Below are 17,004 nucleotides of genomic sequence, written 5' to 3' on the forward strand. Positions count from 1 at the left end.
AAAGAAATGATAAATCTTTAAGCAGATAGAAATGGTAATTTACCTGACTTGATCATTATGCAATATGTACAGGCATGGAATACATTCTGCTCCACAAATATATACAACTATTGTGCATCAATAAAAAATTTTAGAAAAGGGCTTTTTTAAACCTTAAAAACAGTACAGTGTGTACTTCATGTAAATAAATAGATCTTGTTTTAAAAAGGCAAATCTAAGGGGAAGGTAAAGCCTCAGGAATATCTGATTATATTTGACGATACAGAACATAAAATAATGTGGAGAATTATTTAAGGCTTTATAAACTTGGTGCTCCTAGCATAAAAGGCATGAGGAAAGAACCAGGTTTTCTTTATGTATTCACATTTATAAAGTGAAATTAAATAAGAAATGCTAGAATTATTTCATACTTTGTTGACCATTCATTGAGGCAAATGAATCATATTTTGCCATCCCTTAGTCAGACTGAATTCTATTGTTTCTGCAGCACACATTTACCAGGGAACATGTTAATCAATGTGTACTTACTTATATACTAACAGGTTCTCAGGAAGCCTGTCTCCTTTTCTCCGTGTAGTAGGTTAATGATGACTGAAAAATTTTCTTGAAATGCTTTCCGTAAGAATAATTCATGTAGATGTATTGGGATCATGAAAAATATTTGACAGAATAATCAATAGCATTCTTAGAATTTATAGGACTGCCAGGGCCTTTGGAGATGAGCTTCTTTATTTTGCAGGCAAGAACCAACCTTCAATCACAGAGCCAGCAGGCAGCAGAGCTGGGCCTGAATTCAGGGCTCCTGTTCCCCAGGCCTACACCTTCCCACTAGGCCTGTCTCCAAATGATAATTCATGATAGCTGTGATGATCTCGAAGAGGGTTTTCATTAGTCACTGGAGCAGCAATTGCTCTCAGAGCACCTTTCTGTTGTATGACAGTTAGCAGTTCATAAAGGATTTCCACAAGTCATTTAATTTGTGCCTCAACACTATGAACCGGGCAGGAATTAGCATCTCTATTTTGTAAAGAGGTTCAAAAGGGTAATAGGATTTGTCCAAAGCCACAGATCTAAAAAACACTAGATCTGGAATGAGAACTTCTTGCTCAACATTTTCCAAGCTGAACCCATTATTCTCTGTGACCGTGTTACCCAGTGCCCTATTAAACTATATGTTTCTTGAGAGCAGACGTTCTGCTTTGTCCAGTCGTATCCCAGGGTGCCTACAGATATTTGTTAATTGGAGGATAATGCTACAGTAGTCAGAATAGTACCGTGCCACTTTAAATTGGGTCCATGTTCTAGTTAGGTGTCTTTACCTACTGAAGACAATCATATTTTGAACCCTAAACACTTAAATTGAACAAATAAAGTGTTTTTCTCATTATAAAATACAAATTTCAAGTGAAACCCTATGTAAATTATGCAGTAATGCTAACCATAATGACTGTTTTGAGATGTTTTAAATTGACTACATTTCTATGCCAGAGATGTCAATTTTTGACGCTTTTCATATTTTTCCCTCTTCCTTTTTACAACTCCTAAAGAACTTTTTGATTAAATCAGTCACATTTCAGAAGCTGTCTGGATTTCAATGTGTACTCAGCTAAATATCTTTTTTTTTTTTTTTTTTTTGAGGTGCTGGGGATTGAACCCAGGGCCTTGTGCTTGCAAGGCAAGCACTCTACCAACTGAGCTATATTCCCAGCCCCAGCTAAATATCTTTTACACTCTGATATATTAAAAGCTTGCTTACTCATTAAATTGTGTATACTACTTTCTCAATGTATATCTGTTGGTAAAGATGTTTCTTATGTTATCAAACCAGAAAATTTTATTCCAAGAGGATTTTTAACTTCAGTCATTAGTATAGCTTATCTATTCTGAACTTTTAAGATTAAGCCAAATTACTATATTTATGATTGCCCCTTTAAATTTCAGACTCTAAATACTGCCAGAATTTTTCAGATTTAAATTATTTTAACTTAGATGAAAGGGGAACTAATATGCAGAGGTTCTTGACCTTTTTTGTGCCATGGAACCCTTTGGCAGCCTGGGAAAGTCACATTATGCATAAAAGACATTAATAATACAATTATCAGAATATTTAAAAAGAAATTTCTGCCACTGTCATGAAAAACAGTTTAGCAAGTAATCCAAAAGCTAAACAGAATTACCAAATGAGAACCAGCAATTCCATTCTTAGGTATGGTCCCAAAGGAACCGGATGCAAGGACTTGAAGATATTTGTACACAAAGGTGCATTGTAACATCATTCACAATAGCCAAAAAGGTGGAAATGACATGCGTCCAGCAGCGGGTGAATGGATCAACACAATGTAGTATCCACACAAGAAGGACTGTTGTTTAACCTCAGAAAGGAATGAAGTACTGATACACGCTACAAAGGAGAAAACCTTGAAGACACTCTGCAAAGTAAACTCAGTCAGATAGAAAAGGACACATGTTGCAATGAGTCTATTTGTATATGTGTCTAGGGAGAAAAATTTATAGAGACATGAAATACATTAGAGGTTACCAGGGGAGAAGGAGCAGGGAGTTACTGTTTTTGTTTGTGTTCATTTTGTGGTGCAGGGGGTGGAACCCAGGGCAACACACATGCTAGGCTACATCCCCAGCACAGGAATTATACTATTCAATCGTTACAGAATTTCTGTTTGCGGTGATGAAAAGTTTTGAAAAGAAATACACACAGATGGTTACATGCATTGTATAAAAATGGTTGAAATGGGAAAATTTATGTTACATAGAATTACCACCAATGAAACAATTGAATGACTTAATATTCTAAAAATACAGAATTGTACACCTTAAATAGACAAATGGTATGGTATTTGAATTTTATCTCAAAGCTTTCAAAAAAGAAATTTATGATTGAAATTTATGATGGAATTACTACCAACATTTCAAAGTAATGATGAAGAGAATGGATATTTTTGGCATCTCCGTGGTGGCTATAGTTTGATATTTCTACTAGTTGCAAAGTCAATGGTGCTTCTAGTAGTGTGATCATTTGTCACCTATGTTTCTATGTAATTGGGAGAAAGGCTGCATTTTATATGGAGGTTAATAAACCAGTTTTTATTTCATTTGGATTCACCAACTCCCTCAATTCTATCTGCAGATCTCTTGGATTAAGATATTCAGACCGTACTGAATTCAGATTTCAGACTGTACTGAAAATAAATACTTAGCAGGAAACTGATTTGCCTTTACTCTCTGTAATTCTGTGGCATAAATAATTTTGGAAACTGACACTCTGCTGTTGGGAGGCACTCACATATTTAATATTGCTATTAAGTCAAACCTTTAAACAAAGAAATGGGAAACTCTATTACAGCCTTCCCTCAAATAATCATTTAACTCCTCTGTACCTCCATCCAGTCACTTAAAAAGACTAAAAAGTCATCATCTTAAGAAACTCATTTTCTTTTCTCCTGATTTCTTGCCAACTGGCACATATTCAGAGACCATGGGCCATTTTCAATGTCATAACTTTTTTGGTTGAGTAACTCAGTTAGCTGTCCCATGCCAGGCTGCTTCCAGTTGTAATGTAGCCAGCACTACAAAGTGCCTGTCCCGGGGTAGCTTAGCGCCTTCCCGGATCATCAGAGAGGAGGTCTAGCTCCTGGAAACTCATTGTGAGAATGAACATTTCACATGACCAGTCTCAAAGGGAATTCAATTTCCTTCCCTTTATAGGATTTCTTTTTTGGTAGAGTTTTCTGATATACTTAGCTTTTAAAAAGCAAATATCATGACAAATCATTCTGTTTCAGAGACTTTTTACTTCTAGAAATAATAAAATCACATATCTTTCTCAGTATATTTATTAGGATCATTGTGGCTAGATACAATAAAAGTGGTTTAAATATTATGTGGAGACTGCTCTAAGAGATATTTTTACCTTTATAGAGATATTTTAAATAAATACATCAAGGGATTTTATATTTTCTAACAACTATTCTGAAGAATGGAAAATAAGACCAAAGTAGGCATTAGGAAGGTAAAAAAGTCACAAGTGAAGCATGCCGCAGGAAAGAGAACAAAGAACCAAGGGAACAGGATGAATGTAATGAGCACACAGGACTAATTCTACAAGCCAGACCAAAGAAATTGAAAGCAAAGGAAGCAGCTTGGGAGGCTCAGGCAGGAGGATCATGAGTATGAGGCCAACCTCAACAATTAAGGCCCTAAGCAACTCAGCAAGACCCTGTCTCTAAATAAAATATAAAAAAGAACTGGGTATGAGGCTCAGTGGTTAAGCACCCCTGGGTTAAATCTCTGGTATAAAAGTAAAAAAAAAAAAAAAAAAAAAGCTCTAGAGGTCAGTCTCCTACTGCCCACTGCTTGTGCTACACAGAGCAACAGTCCACGCTTGTATACACTTTCCAAACAATTGTCAAAAGCAAAAGCAACTACTTGTATGCACTATCTAATAACAAGCCTAATTAACCAAGCACTGTGTCCTTGACCACTTGATCAGGCCATGCCTTCCCTTAACACTGTCTTGGGCTTCCTCAAGAGGTTGACCCTACTCTGTGACTGGCTTTCTTCTTTTGCAATATTGCCAGTGCATAGGCCTCTGGAAACCTGACCAGGTGAGCCCTAGTTGTGCATCATGCCTATCTTACTCTATTGTCTGCTGCTGATGAGACCAGGGCTTGATATCCACTCTGTGCATCTTACACATCTTTAATTTCTCTACTACTTTCTCATAAATACAGGCCAAGGGAAAATATGTAGATGGATACATGTATATTCATTCCAACTTTTAATAAATTACTTCAAAAGAGCCTGAATCATTAGCATGCATGGGGACAATCCAGTGAGTCTGTCTTGATTGAGAAGGATAAGCAAGATGCCTGGCAGCTGGACTTATTGGAAGCTTAGCTGCAGTGTAATGTGCAGATGGTTTTCCCCTTAAAAACACTATTTCCAGTGATGTCAGACCATCGAGGCTGGGATGAGTCTTCCACACCAACTGGAGACCTGGAAGTGGCGTCATTCAGTCATCCCTGTGACTCGCCTACTGAGAGGCAAGAACTCAGCAATGGCTTCAATTTTTCTAAAAAGAAAATGGGTGTAAGGCTGAGAGTCTAATGAAACAGAAAAACTGACTATGTAGGGACCGGGGTGCATGATGGTGAATTCTCTCATATTCTTAATTGATTTCATGGGAAGTTTTATGTAACACTAGTGAATGTACCCAATTACTTTCCCAGTTCAGTTTGTTGAAAAAAAAAAAAAGTTACCTAAGGACTTGACTTTATGCATGTACTATATACAAACGTCAACCTGCCTAGAGTTTTTGCTTTAAGTCATCTTTTGATTTCCAGAGAAGCATGCCCCTTTTGAGCTAATAGTAGATCAACACATTTAAGGATACTTTAAATATTGACCTAATTTCAGAAGAATTAGGATTTTTAAATTTTCTTATCCTTTCATGTTCCTTCCTAGATTAAGTGCCAATAACACGAATAATAACCATTTCACTCAACCTCATCAATATTTGGTTTCTCTCTCTCTAAGGTGGGGGATAACACTCATGTCATGAGAAGTAAGGTATAACATCTGAGATAATATCTGAGGTAAGTGTTCAGGAAGTGCTGAGCCTGAATTTGACAGTATCTTATCTTATTTTCAAGAAGACAGACAGATGTTAACTATCCATTCCAAACCAGTCCATTTTTTTCTCTTTCCTAAAGAACTGTATTTATGGATATGCCTCATCTGTTAATATACACATGCAAATGTGTGTATACACTCATTTATTTATTTATCTATTTATTTATAATTATTTACATGGCACATGTATATGCACATGGAATTTAGGACTTAATCTTGCAGCTGCAAAGTTTAATTTTAAATTTATCCCTGAAGTGGTTATTTAAGAGTCTGCCTACATAATGAAAATAAGAATAAATTTGAGTTTTTCAAGTAATAAACTGTTTTCAAGTAGCAGCATGTTTTATAAATTGATGTATTTGGTAGTCAGGATTTTAGGCACTAGAAGACAAAAGACAGAAGACAACATAACAAGGCAATCTAAGCATAGTATATACTGATTAACTAATAAAGAATATTAACAGACATCATTCACAATATTTCTCTTTTCTTTCAAAAGTGTTTTCTCTTTCCATTAATGACTTTTAGAAATGAGATTTTTTTTCCTTGTACCAGCACTTTCTTAGGTTACCAGTTGCTGAAGCTGACTATTTTGATACGTGGAATTACATGTTTAAAAAAATAAATTCTAGAGAAAATAGAACCCCATGTTTTATTTTATGAAGGAAAGGGTCAGCAACAAGCATAATTGTTGATTTCCTCCTGCCTGAGAAGAATCTATCCTGATTTGCCTTTGTTTAGGTGATTGAATCCATTACATTATTAATGGGAGACATTTCTGAGGTACATACAAGTCAGGATAATGTGGTTAGTCATATTAATCAATATTATTGAACCAAGTTGGTTGTGAGGTATTTGAGCACTCCTTTTTCTTAAGTGGAAATTGCTTTTTTTGTAAAGCATTTACACAAGAAGATTTTTTAAAAAAGTAAAAAGAAATAAAAACAACTTATAATCCATTGTTACCATTGTAAATCAATTTTAATCTCTTGCTACAGATGCTATCGACATTTTTCTAAGCATATATGTATATGTGCACTTTCATGTAATCTCCTTACATCTTTACCCACTGCTTTCTACTTGATTTTCTTCATTTAACAACGTGCTGAGAACCTCTCTCCACATTTGCACACGTAGATTTACTATGACATCATCTTCAAAGGCCCAAAGAATGTTTTGGGGTCTTAATAAAGTTACACCTTTCCCCATGTTAAAAGGAGCTGGGGAAATACATTGAGCACTTTGTCCTGCTGCTAGTTACACTGTCTTCTTGGATTCTAATGCATTTCAATTCTTTATCTGCTCATTTGTATTTATCTCTTCTGCATTCCAGAACTCTTTGTTTTAAACTTATATTTTTCTTTTCTTTTTAAAATAATTTCCCACATTTTTAAATTGGTGCATTATAGTTGCACATAATGATGGAATTTGTTACATATTTATACATGCACACAATATAATTTGGCCAATAGAACTTATATCCTTTTTCTATCACTATTTTTTATTTAAAATTAGAACTATTTGGGAAATGCAGACAGAATCCAAGGTAGGGCTTCTTTGGGATGAGTGTGAAAATGTTAGAACACGGATCTGATAGTTTGATTATTGAGAGACATTTTTGTCATGCTCTTGAATTCTCTGATGTGTTCTAGAGAGTTTAAAATTATAAATAAGTGTGACATTTAACTGCGTGGGCATACTCACTGGATTTATGGTCAATTCTATCATTCTTTAGGTCTTATTACTCTATTTTCATACTTTTTAAAATCTAAACAGAAAATTAGAATTCTTATGGACTATGAGGTAAGTATCAGGTCAGATTCAAATATCAAAATGCATAGCATTAATTGAATGGACTTTAGACACTGAATGATTTAAGAGAAAATTAAACGATCTGTTTCAAGTCTTATGAAGAAAGTTAAATATCCATAGTACATCAAAAATTAAAATTATCTTACATGTATTTAACTATTTACTAAAGTTTATTAAAAAGAATTTACTTGGTCCCTTTAGAACATTCCTTTATATGTATCATTTAATTCCTTAAGCCCATTTCTTCATTTTAAAATTTGAGATAAAAACTCATATCTCTATCTCACAGTCTATGGTAAGGGATCAAATGGGATAAAACTAAGGGAACACTGTAAAACACTTTATAGAAATACTAAGTGCTATGCAAGTTTAAGATAATATATCATAAGTGGAAAAGACCCATTTGGTGTATGTATAGTATGGATAGGCAAAATTTGAATCCAAATCTGTAACCGTGATGACCAAGGGAGAAGAAGATCAATGAACCTGACAGTAGATTGAATTGGTACAGTTCAGAGCTTTAGAAGTCTAAGAAGTATTGCCTGTTCTGCATGTGGCTTTCCTGGTAACCTTGAACATAATGAAATTTGCCTCCAAAGTTAAAAAGAAGACCAAGAATTTATAATAAAATAGCCTGAGTCTGGATTACTTAAAATGACACAAATTGATGGAACCTACAAATAGTCACATTGGCAGAATCTTCCATTTAAATTGCTAAACTCCCTAAATGAGGATAGTTATGTTCCCAGCATGTGTGAGGAAAGGAGAGAACGCAAGTTCTTTGAGCAATTTATTCATGCTAGTCCTTATATTACAGAACCCAGCTGAAAATGCTGAAGATGGTATTTATTGAGTGATTGCTATGCACTGAACACTCTTCTAAGTGTCCTATGTGTGTTGATTCCTTCAGCACTTGTGGTAGGCAGAAAAATGTGCTCCTAAAACTATCCACATCATAATCCCTGGAATCTGTGAATGTTACATTACGTACCAAGAAGGACTTTGTAGATGCGATTAAAAGATCTCAAGATGGGGAATTACTCTGGATTATCAGAATGGGCCTAATGGACTCACAAAGGTCTACATAAAAGTGAAAGAGGCAGGTGAGTGGGTTCCGGAGTCACGTCCCACGAGCAAGCTGACCCTGAGGATAGAGTAGGGCGCAGCCTCCAGAGGCTGGAAAGGGCAAGGAAAGGGTCCTTCCCTAAAACCTCCACATAGAAATGCAGCCTCGCCCAAACCTTGGTTTTAGTACAGCAAGAGCCATTTTGCTTTCCTCTCTCCAGATCAGAAAGAAGACAGATTTTGTTGTTCTAAGTCACTACGTTTGTGATACCTCATTATACTGTAGCAATGGGAAACCAACAAAACCCTTAGGATAATTCTATGGAGAGCGTGGCTTCCAGTTCACAGACCACTAAGCACGGACATTTTCTCAAAGCTAAGCAACTACTGTGGGGTGAAGCTGGGATTTTAATGCCTGGCTTCAGGGCCCATGAATGGGAAGCCTTTGGAGTATCAAGCTTGGGGTGTTGGTAAAATTGCAGTTCTAGGGTCCTCTTGCCCCTAAGATCCCTGAGGTCACCAGAGACATAAACCTGATGCACAGTTCTGGAGTAAGTTTATAACCTCTCAAGAGTTTGAATACTGGTACTGCAAACAACAACAATAACACCACCACATTCTACTTCTGTCTAATTGTGAAAATTCAGCCCCAGAAGTCTGTTCAGCCAAAATAGTTTAAATGACTGGAATAGTACCTTCTGTTGGTGCTATGTACTTTCAAGAAAGAAAATTTTTATTAGATCAAATTGTCATTTTCAGTAAATATTCCATTTATGGAATCTTCTAAAAGTGAGAATATCTTAAAAGAAAAAAAGATTAAGTTGGTTACTGTTAAGAGATGGATTCATAAACATTTGAAAATATCAGATAAAAAATATTTAAAGGGAGTCTTTTATCAGTTGATGAAGCTGTTTCAAGAATGTCCATCATGGGGCTGGGGAGATAGCTCGGTTGGTAGAGTGCTTGCCTTGCAAGCACAAGGTCCTGGGTTCGATCCCCAGCACCCCCCCAAAAAAAATGTTCATCACTGGTAGACATGGATCTTAGTTCAGTGTGTGGCATTAAGAGGGAATTTAAAAATCCCCTGAATAAATGCACACATATTTAATTAGCTCGAGGTTGTGCACATGTGTTTTAAGACCAACTCTTAACAGATGGATCCTCAAATATTTTCGAGTCCGCTCTTGATCATTCTTACCATTTTAATTTATGAAGTGCTTCTTTGTTGGGTTAGAAATTTGCTGCCTTTGGCATGTTCTCTGAGTCTCCTGAAACAAAGGTATTGTAGCATTCATAATGAAGAGTCCTGGCTTCGAAACTGGCAAGACCTGGATTTGATTCCAGTTCCCTTGCTTATTCCTTGTATGTCTTCAGAGAACTTATTCAACCTCAGTGTCTTTATATGAAAATAGGATTCCAATTTACATCACAATGTAGTATGGATTAAAAGTATTTAAATACACACACACACACACACACACACAATCAGCCTCATAGAAAGTACTCAAAAAAAATTGTAGCTCTACAAAATTCACATCATGATATAACAGATAAGTCTTGCTCCTGGCACTGCCCAGAAAGCAGTGTCAGAATTACTGAAGGTGTCATCCTCAAAACAGAAAGAAAAATATTCACAATAAAAATATTCTAATAATTCCTTTTGAATCATTTTAAAGAGCATAAATTAATCATTTTAGAACTCTGATTCTTAAGAAATTGGGGGAAATTGGGGAAAGGGGGAAAAGATTTATTTTCAAGTTTAAGTGAGTAGACGGAGAGCAGGGATGGGGTTTCCAGGGCACAGAGGTTGATCTCATCAGAAAAGGAGAAGGTGGCTACTGATGAACATCTGCTTTGTGCCATTAATAATATTATCTCACTTAATCCTCTTAGTGAGTCCCTTGAATTAGGCATGAAGACCACCTTCTTATAGATGGGGAATGAATGACAAGGGGGTCAAAGTAGCTCATTGAAGGTCACATGGAGCAAATTAGGATTCAAATGCAGCATACCATCTGGCCTCTCACATAAGGCTGCTTTGCAATAAATCAGTCCTTGACTGATTATACACGATTTAGGCAGAAAACACTTGTTACTTGCTGGTGGGGAATGAGTAATGATTTAGACTGAAAGAGGTTACTGAATGGTAAGGACAAGGGCATAATTTCTGCTGTTATCCTGTCATACTGAAAAATGACTTTTCTTCTGACTACATAATTATCCTATCCCTAGCTGTTAAACGAAAGAACTTTTTGTTAACGAGTTGCTGCCCATTATGTGAGTTTGAAGAGATACAGTGGACAGAGAAGGTGCAGCAGAAACAGCTTTTCGGCATATTTTTCTCTATGCCAATAAATACATTTTTTATCCCATCTAAGAAGATTACGAGTCTAAGATCAGGAAGCCCTAAGATTCAGTTCTGCAGCTGAAATCCTAAGGAAATCTAAAGGTAGATTTTCTAATTTGTTTCAGAATGATAGAAACCACTAGCTGTTTCTCAGAATCCCCTGAGGATAGGATGCAGTTGCCTTTAGGATGTCCCACATAATCCAGCTCAGCTACCAGACAATATTCTTCACATTTCCTTCATCAAATTCATCATTGCTTTCTCCTTGGAAACATTGATTTACCAAGAATCACTGGGCACAGGATGACAAACAAAACCAAAATAATTCATTTGTTGGTATGATGTGTAACAGTGTTGGCTGTGTTGCCTATATAAATGATGTAGGGTTTTTTTTTCCCCAATTTTGCATTGATTTTGAATTCATGATGGGTCCCTTTTAAGGTTTTACTGTTGACTTACCATTGTCTTCAACAGAGAAGTAGAAGATGTCCTCTGTGGCCCTGCTGCCTTCATTCAAGATGTAGTAGATCTGCATCTCATCAATGTCAGCTTGAAGACAGAGCAAATATCACACTAAATCACGCGGCACCATAGCAAAGAGGGATTTTAACAACTTCAGTGGTTCAGCAGGGCATGGAGATATCATAATGAAATAAGTGAAATGAACACAAATCACATGACAAAACACAGCTTTAGAATTTTTTTAAAGAGCTTATTGCTTATGTGCTTATTCTTTGGCATAAGTCCAAAAAGGAGAATATTCTAGTTGTACATGCTGTATAGCATACTGGTTCAATGGAAAGTCAGGTCCGTTGGGTTTTACGCTTTCAGCATGAAAATAATGGTGGATATGCATTAACTATTTGTCAAAATGAATTGAAATAAGAGTAACAGCTACTTCCAAAGAAAAAAGGCAATGATATTAAAATCATGATTTTTTCCTATTGTCGAGTCTCTTGCATTTTTTTAAGGTGGACACATACCTTTATTTTACTTATTTATTTTTATGTGGTACTGAGAATCAAACCCAGTGCCTCACGCATGCTAGGCGAGTGCTCTACCACTGAGACACAACCCCAGCCCCTCTCTTGCATTTTAAAGAATTTTTTCCTTGAATCTAGAGTTGTACTTTTCATATTGGCAATTATTTGTATTTCAAGGATAATTTTCTTTTAGGGGAAATTTATTTATGAGAACAATTCTTAGGGAACCATACATGATTTCACTGGTTTTAGAAATAATTCTGCAGATGTAACCAGTTTTTTAAATACACTCCATAAATTCTACCCAGATTGAATGCAGGTCTACATGTATTGTACTTGGGAAATTTTATGCATCTTTATGCACAGAGGTACCTAAGGAAGATGCAGGACAATGCAAAGAATATTCAAAAGACACCAGGTGTCATATCACCTGAAAAAGCAGAGGCCCTGCTTCTAGTGCACCATAAGTATTAACACCAAAACTTAAAAAAATCATCTTTAAATACAGGCCCTCACACATCTAGGCAAACTTCATTCTATTCTTTGTTTTTTAGATGCAAAAATTACATTTAGTGTATTAAAAATGCAGTATAATAATTTATTTCCAAACTCCAGATATCAAACAAAAAAAAATCTAAACTTATTAATAAACCATGCAAAGGATTTCTAGATATGTCTTTTTACAATTCAAAACCAAACTGATATTATTGAAATGAAGGCAGCTTTATCTTACAATATTTCAGAAGTTGATGCTTCCTCCTGTGTTTTATAGTTTTAAGGTACAATTACAAACTTTATTACTATCTATGGGTTCCTGTTAAATGGACATTGAGATGAAATAGCTAAAAAAGAACTTGTTGGCTTTTTTTGTTTTCAGAATAATTTTGCATTCCACTGTGTTTTATTAGAACCAGAGACTTACTGCCAACGAGCTGAGGTCAGAACAGTTTTACCCAGAGAGATCTGAGGCACAGGAGGGAGACAGAGGCGTCAGGGAAGAATGTGACTAACCTTGTGTAAATATGCGAGTGCTCTTGTCTCCAAGGCCAGTGTTGCTGAGGAAGCCATTCTTTGGTCCTTTGGTGACTTTATATTTTAGGAGTCTGTGGGGACTGCCCTGATCTTCTGCCTTTAGAGACTTGTTGGTAAGGAGGAAGCCCATGTGTCCGGTGTGAAGGTGCTTCAAGGCCGAGGCACCCCTGTTTATGGCAATCTGCGGTGCAGTGGCAAACTGACTGTTGTTTCTGGAGCTTATCTGAATCCTCATTACCTGGGGTTTGTGTGTCTCTAGGGCAGTATCTGGGAAGACATAGAAGTCAGTGTGAGTGCCATCCGTCACAGTCAAGGAGAAACTGTCTTCAGGGGTCACACTGCCATCGTGACAGTAGCTAATCAGATTCTCGTTCAGGTCTTGCTTGGTGAACGTGGTCACAGGACGGCTACCATTATACAAGATCTTGCCATGGGTGGGAACCTGGATGATGGTAAAAAGAATAAGATCATCTGGGGTATCCTTGTCTTCCACTGTCAACTCAAAAGGCGTGATCAGTTTGCTCTCTCCTCTCTGGAGTGTTAGTTTATAGATGGTCAAGATAGGTTTCTTACTGTCCAGCTCCGTGATGAAGATCCTGAAGGTTCTGAACACAGGGCTGTGTCCATCAGTCACTCTCAACTCAAAACCATCCATCTTTAGCCCATCAACTGAAGTGTGAACATAAGATATTTTGCTTCCAGTCAATTGCAGCTGAGTGAAAGAGACGATGGGCTTCCTGGGATGGTCAGAGCTTTCCAAGTGACCCAGGCGAGGAGCCACTGTGATGCTAAAGTGAAGCTGTTCACCAGGACTGTGGATGTCACTGGTGTTGAGCAGTTCAGTGGTAAGGGTCACTCTGCTCCCTTCCCCTAAAGTGACGCCTTTGTTGACCACCTCAGGGAAGACCCCATTTAAGCTGCCAATGGTGACATAGAAGTAGCGGTCTATCAGAAGGTTAACCCCATCAGTCACATCAAACTTGAAAAGATCAACAACCCCTTCTTGGCCTGTGTGGGTGTAACAGATGAGGCCTCTGTTAATTTCATCCTGGGTAAAGTTCATCCCCAGAGTGAGGTTGTTCCTCACTTCTCCTCTGGGCCTTCTTAGTCGCTGTAGAAGTCCTTGCTGCGGTCCAGAATGGAGGACGAAACTGAGACTCTTATCATCTGAGTCAAGATCTGTGACCTTGAGGACCTGATTTGTGATGATCTTAGAGTGTCCAATCTCTATTCCCAGCCCCTTGTTGATGGTCAGTTGTGGGGTTTCATCATTCACCAGGATCACCACAATGGGGACCCTCTTGTGGGTGGTGTGCTTGCCATCACTCAGCCAGACCTCAAAGCTGTCCTCTGTGGTCTCTGAGTCATCATGCTCATACACAATGGTGGAGGCCTCCTGGATCTCCTGTAAGGTGAAGCTGTGGATGGGCTGGTTGCCTGTGGTCAGCTGCTGTATGATTCGTCCATGCCGAGGGAGGGCTGTGAGTTGAAAGTGGAGTTCATTTGGTGGCAGGTCAGCATCTGCTCCATTGAGCAGCAGGGTGTCTATGACCAAGCTCATCCCCTCTAACACCACGAACTCTTGGGCAAAAATTTCAGGCTGCTCGTCATTGGTAGGTAGGATGATTACAGGGAGGAAGACTTTCGGGGAGAAGTTGATGCCATCAGAGCAATACAAGGTGAATTTGTCTGCCTGTGGCTCGACCCCTTTGTGGATACTCTGTACATAATTGATATGCCCCACTTGAACATCCCTGATGGAGAAGGCACTGATGGGGCTACCAACCCGTGACACTTCTGAACCAGGAGCTGGTGCAATGTTTTCCAGGTAACCAGAGGCTGGCTGACCAATTATTGTGCACAGGATTTCATCCTGGGGAGTGTCCACATCTGCAATCTTGAGATGTTGCAAGGTTAAGGGGAACTTCTCACCTTCATAGACAATGAAGGACTCCCCTACCAAGACCTTGGGGGCCACATTGTCCACTGGAAGCACAGTCACTTGAACCTGCACCCTCTCAATGATGCTGTCCCCCACTGACCAGCGATAAGAATCTTTGGAGAGGACGAGGCTGAAGACATCAAGCTGCTTTTGGAAACCAACTTCACCTCCAGTGTGGACATAGGCCACTGCCCCACTGATGAGGTTCTCTAGGGTGAACTGTTCTGTGGGCAAACCATTCATCAGAATGATGCCTAATTTGGGACCATTCTCCACAATGAAAGACAGCATTGAGTTGTTCATGTCCTTTCTGCCATCAATAACACCCAAGGTGATTTCTGTGGCTTTATTCTCCAGTACGTTGATGGAAATATCTAAAAATGGACTACCTGGGATAGAGATGCTGGGACTTTTGTTAGCTACAGTGGGACGTACAGAAATCTGGACAGTGATGGGTACACTGTGTACCCCGTCACTTACCTCCAGATGGATGATATCACTGGTACTCCAGTCTTGCATATGCTGGTAAGAGACACTCCCATTAATAATATCAGCTCTCACGAAAGAGTTCCCTGGGACCATACATTTTTTAAAGTACTTCAAGAGTCCATGTTGGGGACCCCAGACTAATGTGAAGAAAATTTGGTCAATATCTGTGTCAGGATCTGTAACATCCAGCTCATTACTGCTAAGGATAAAGCTGTCTCCCTCTAAGATAGCAAAGCCTCTGTTGGTGACTTCTGGAGGCTGCTTGTCCAAAGGCTGCAGGAGTAATGTGAATGTGCCTGGTACACTATTGCCTGCAGCATCTTCCACCTGGTAGGCAAACTGCACAACCCTTGGTGCAATACCCAGCTTCTCCTGTGGGGGCTGGTAAGCAATCTTGTGGTGATTCACCTGGGCCTGGGTGAAGTGCATGATGGGAGTGTCTGGTGAATCCGTGAGCACAATTTCGCCAGCCTGGACTTGGCGGTTGCTATCTGTGTCGGTTGGGAGTGTCAGTAGGGTGTACCAAAGTTTTCGGTCATCTGAGTTCTGGTCAATGTATTGGAGGAATTTCTTCTGAAAGTAAGTGAGCTGATATTCTTGTACAGTCATTTCCAAGGTAGTTCCTGGATACAGTTCTGGACTCCGTATATCCATTGGCAGGATATTTATGGTGAAGAAGTACTGCTTGGATAGATTGGGTGGGTCATGGTCATCCTGCACATGGAAAGGCAGTTGTACCATTGCAGATTGAGGGCTGTGTGGTCCAAGATGGCGGAAGAAGAGTTTCCCTTCTGTTATGTCTTTCTGAAGCCACTCAGTCACAACCTTCTCATAAAGTCCTTCTTCTTTCACATAGTACCAGTCATCTAGAGGGGTCATAGGTGGTTCAGCCTGTTGCAGCAGCATCTCCCCAAGGTACTGACTTGAGGAGCCAGAGGCTAGATCCCATTCTTTCTCTTTTCCCTCCAGAGGTTGGTCTTCCAGCACAAAGTGGATGGTTGAGTCCTCAGAATCAATATCCTTGGCACTCAGGACAAAGGGGGAGATTTGGACCACCTGCCCTTTGGTCAGTGAGAGTCCTGTGTTGGCACTGACCACTGGTGGTTCATCATCCACAGGTATGATGGTGAGGGGGAAGAGGAATTCTACCTGATGGTGCCCATCCTCCACGCGGAAGATTATGTTGTCACTGTAGGTGTCGCTACCATCATGCTGGTACACCACTCGCCCCATTGCCAGGTCCACTGGTGTGAAATACTTGCTCTCTGCAGGTACCCCAAGTACCACCAGATGTCCATGTCTCAAGCCTCTGACTGCAGCCAATTTCACCCTTTCCAGGTTATCTCCGTCACTTATCTGAAGGTTGTGGGTACTGGACAGCGGCTTTGACTGACCTTCAAAAAGCAGTAATCCTCTGTTACAGCTAATCACGGGGGCCAGGGCATTCATGGACTTCACTACTACAATGAAGGCAAAGGGGTCTGAGGTAGCACCCTCTTCGTCCTCTACTTCCAGTTCCAGCTGGAAGATCCGGTCCCCATCAGAGCTCTCCGTAGGGGGCTGATAGGCAATTTTTAGCTCCCGCAGCTCCTGCTGAGTGAAGGAGGAGACTGGAAGTCCCAGGGGGTCGTCAGTGTTGACCACATAGCCCTGCTGGTTCGGGTGCCCGGGGGGACTGTGGGGGC

General features: G+C 39.1%; 1 protein-coding gene across 1 annotated transcript in view; it reads right to left on the reverse strand.

Annotated features, from left to right (window-relative positions):
• Positions 1-17,004, reverse strand: part of Frem3 (FRAS1 related extracellular matrix 3) — a 60,308-nt gene that overhangs the window by 42,251 nt on the left and 1,053 nt on the right. The window contains 2 exon segments of the mRNA XM_047567519.1: positions 11,333-11,422; positions 12,868-17,004. Of these exon segments, the coding sequence (XP_047423475.1) occupies positions 11,333-11,422; positions 12,868-17,004 (4,227 nt within the window).

This window comes from Sciurus carolinensis, chromosome 10, assembly GCF_902686445.1.
Source record: "Sciurus carolinensis chromosome 10, mSciCar1.2, whole genome shotgun sequence".
Classification (NCBI taxonomy): Eukaryota; Metazoa; Chordata; class Mammalia; order Rodentia; family Sciuridae; genus Sciurus; species Sciurus carolinensis.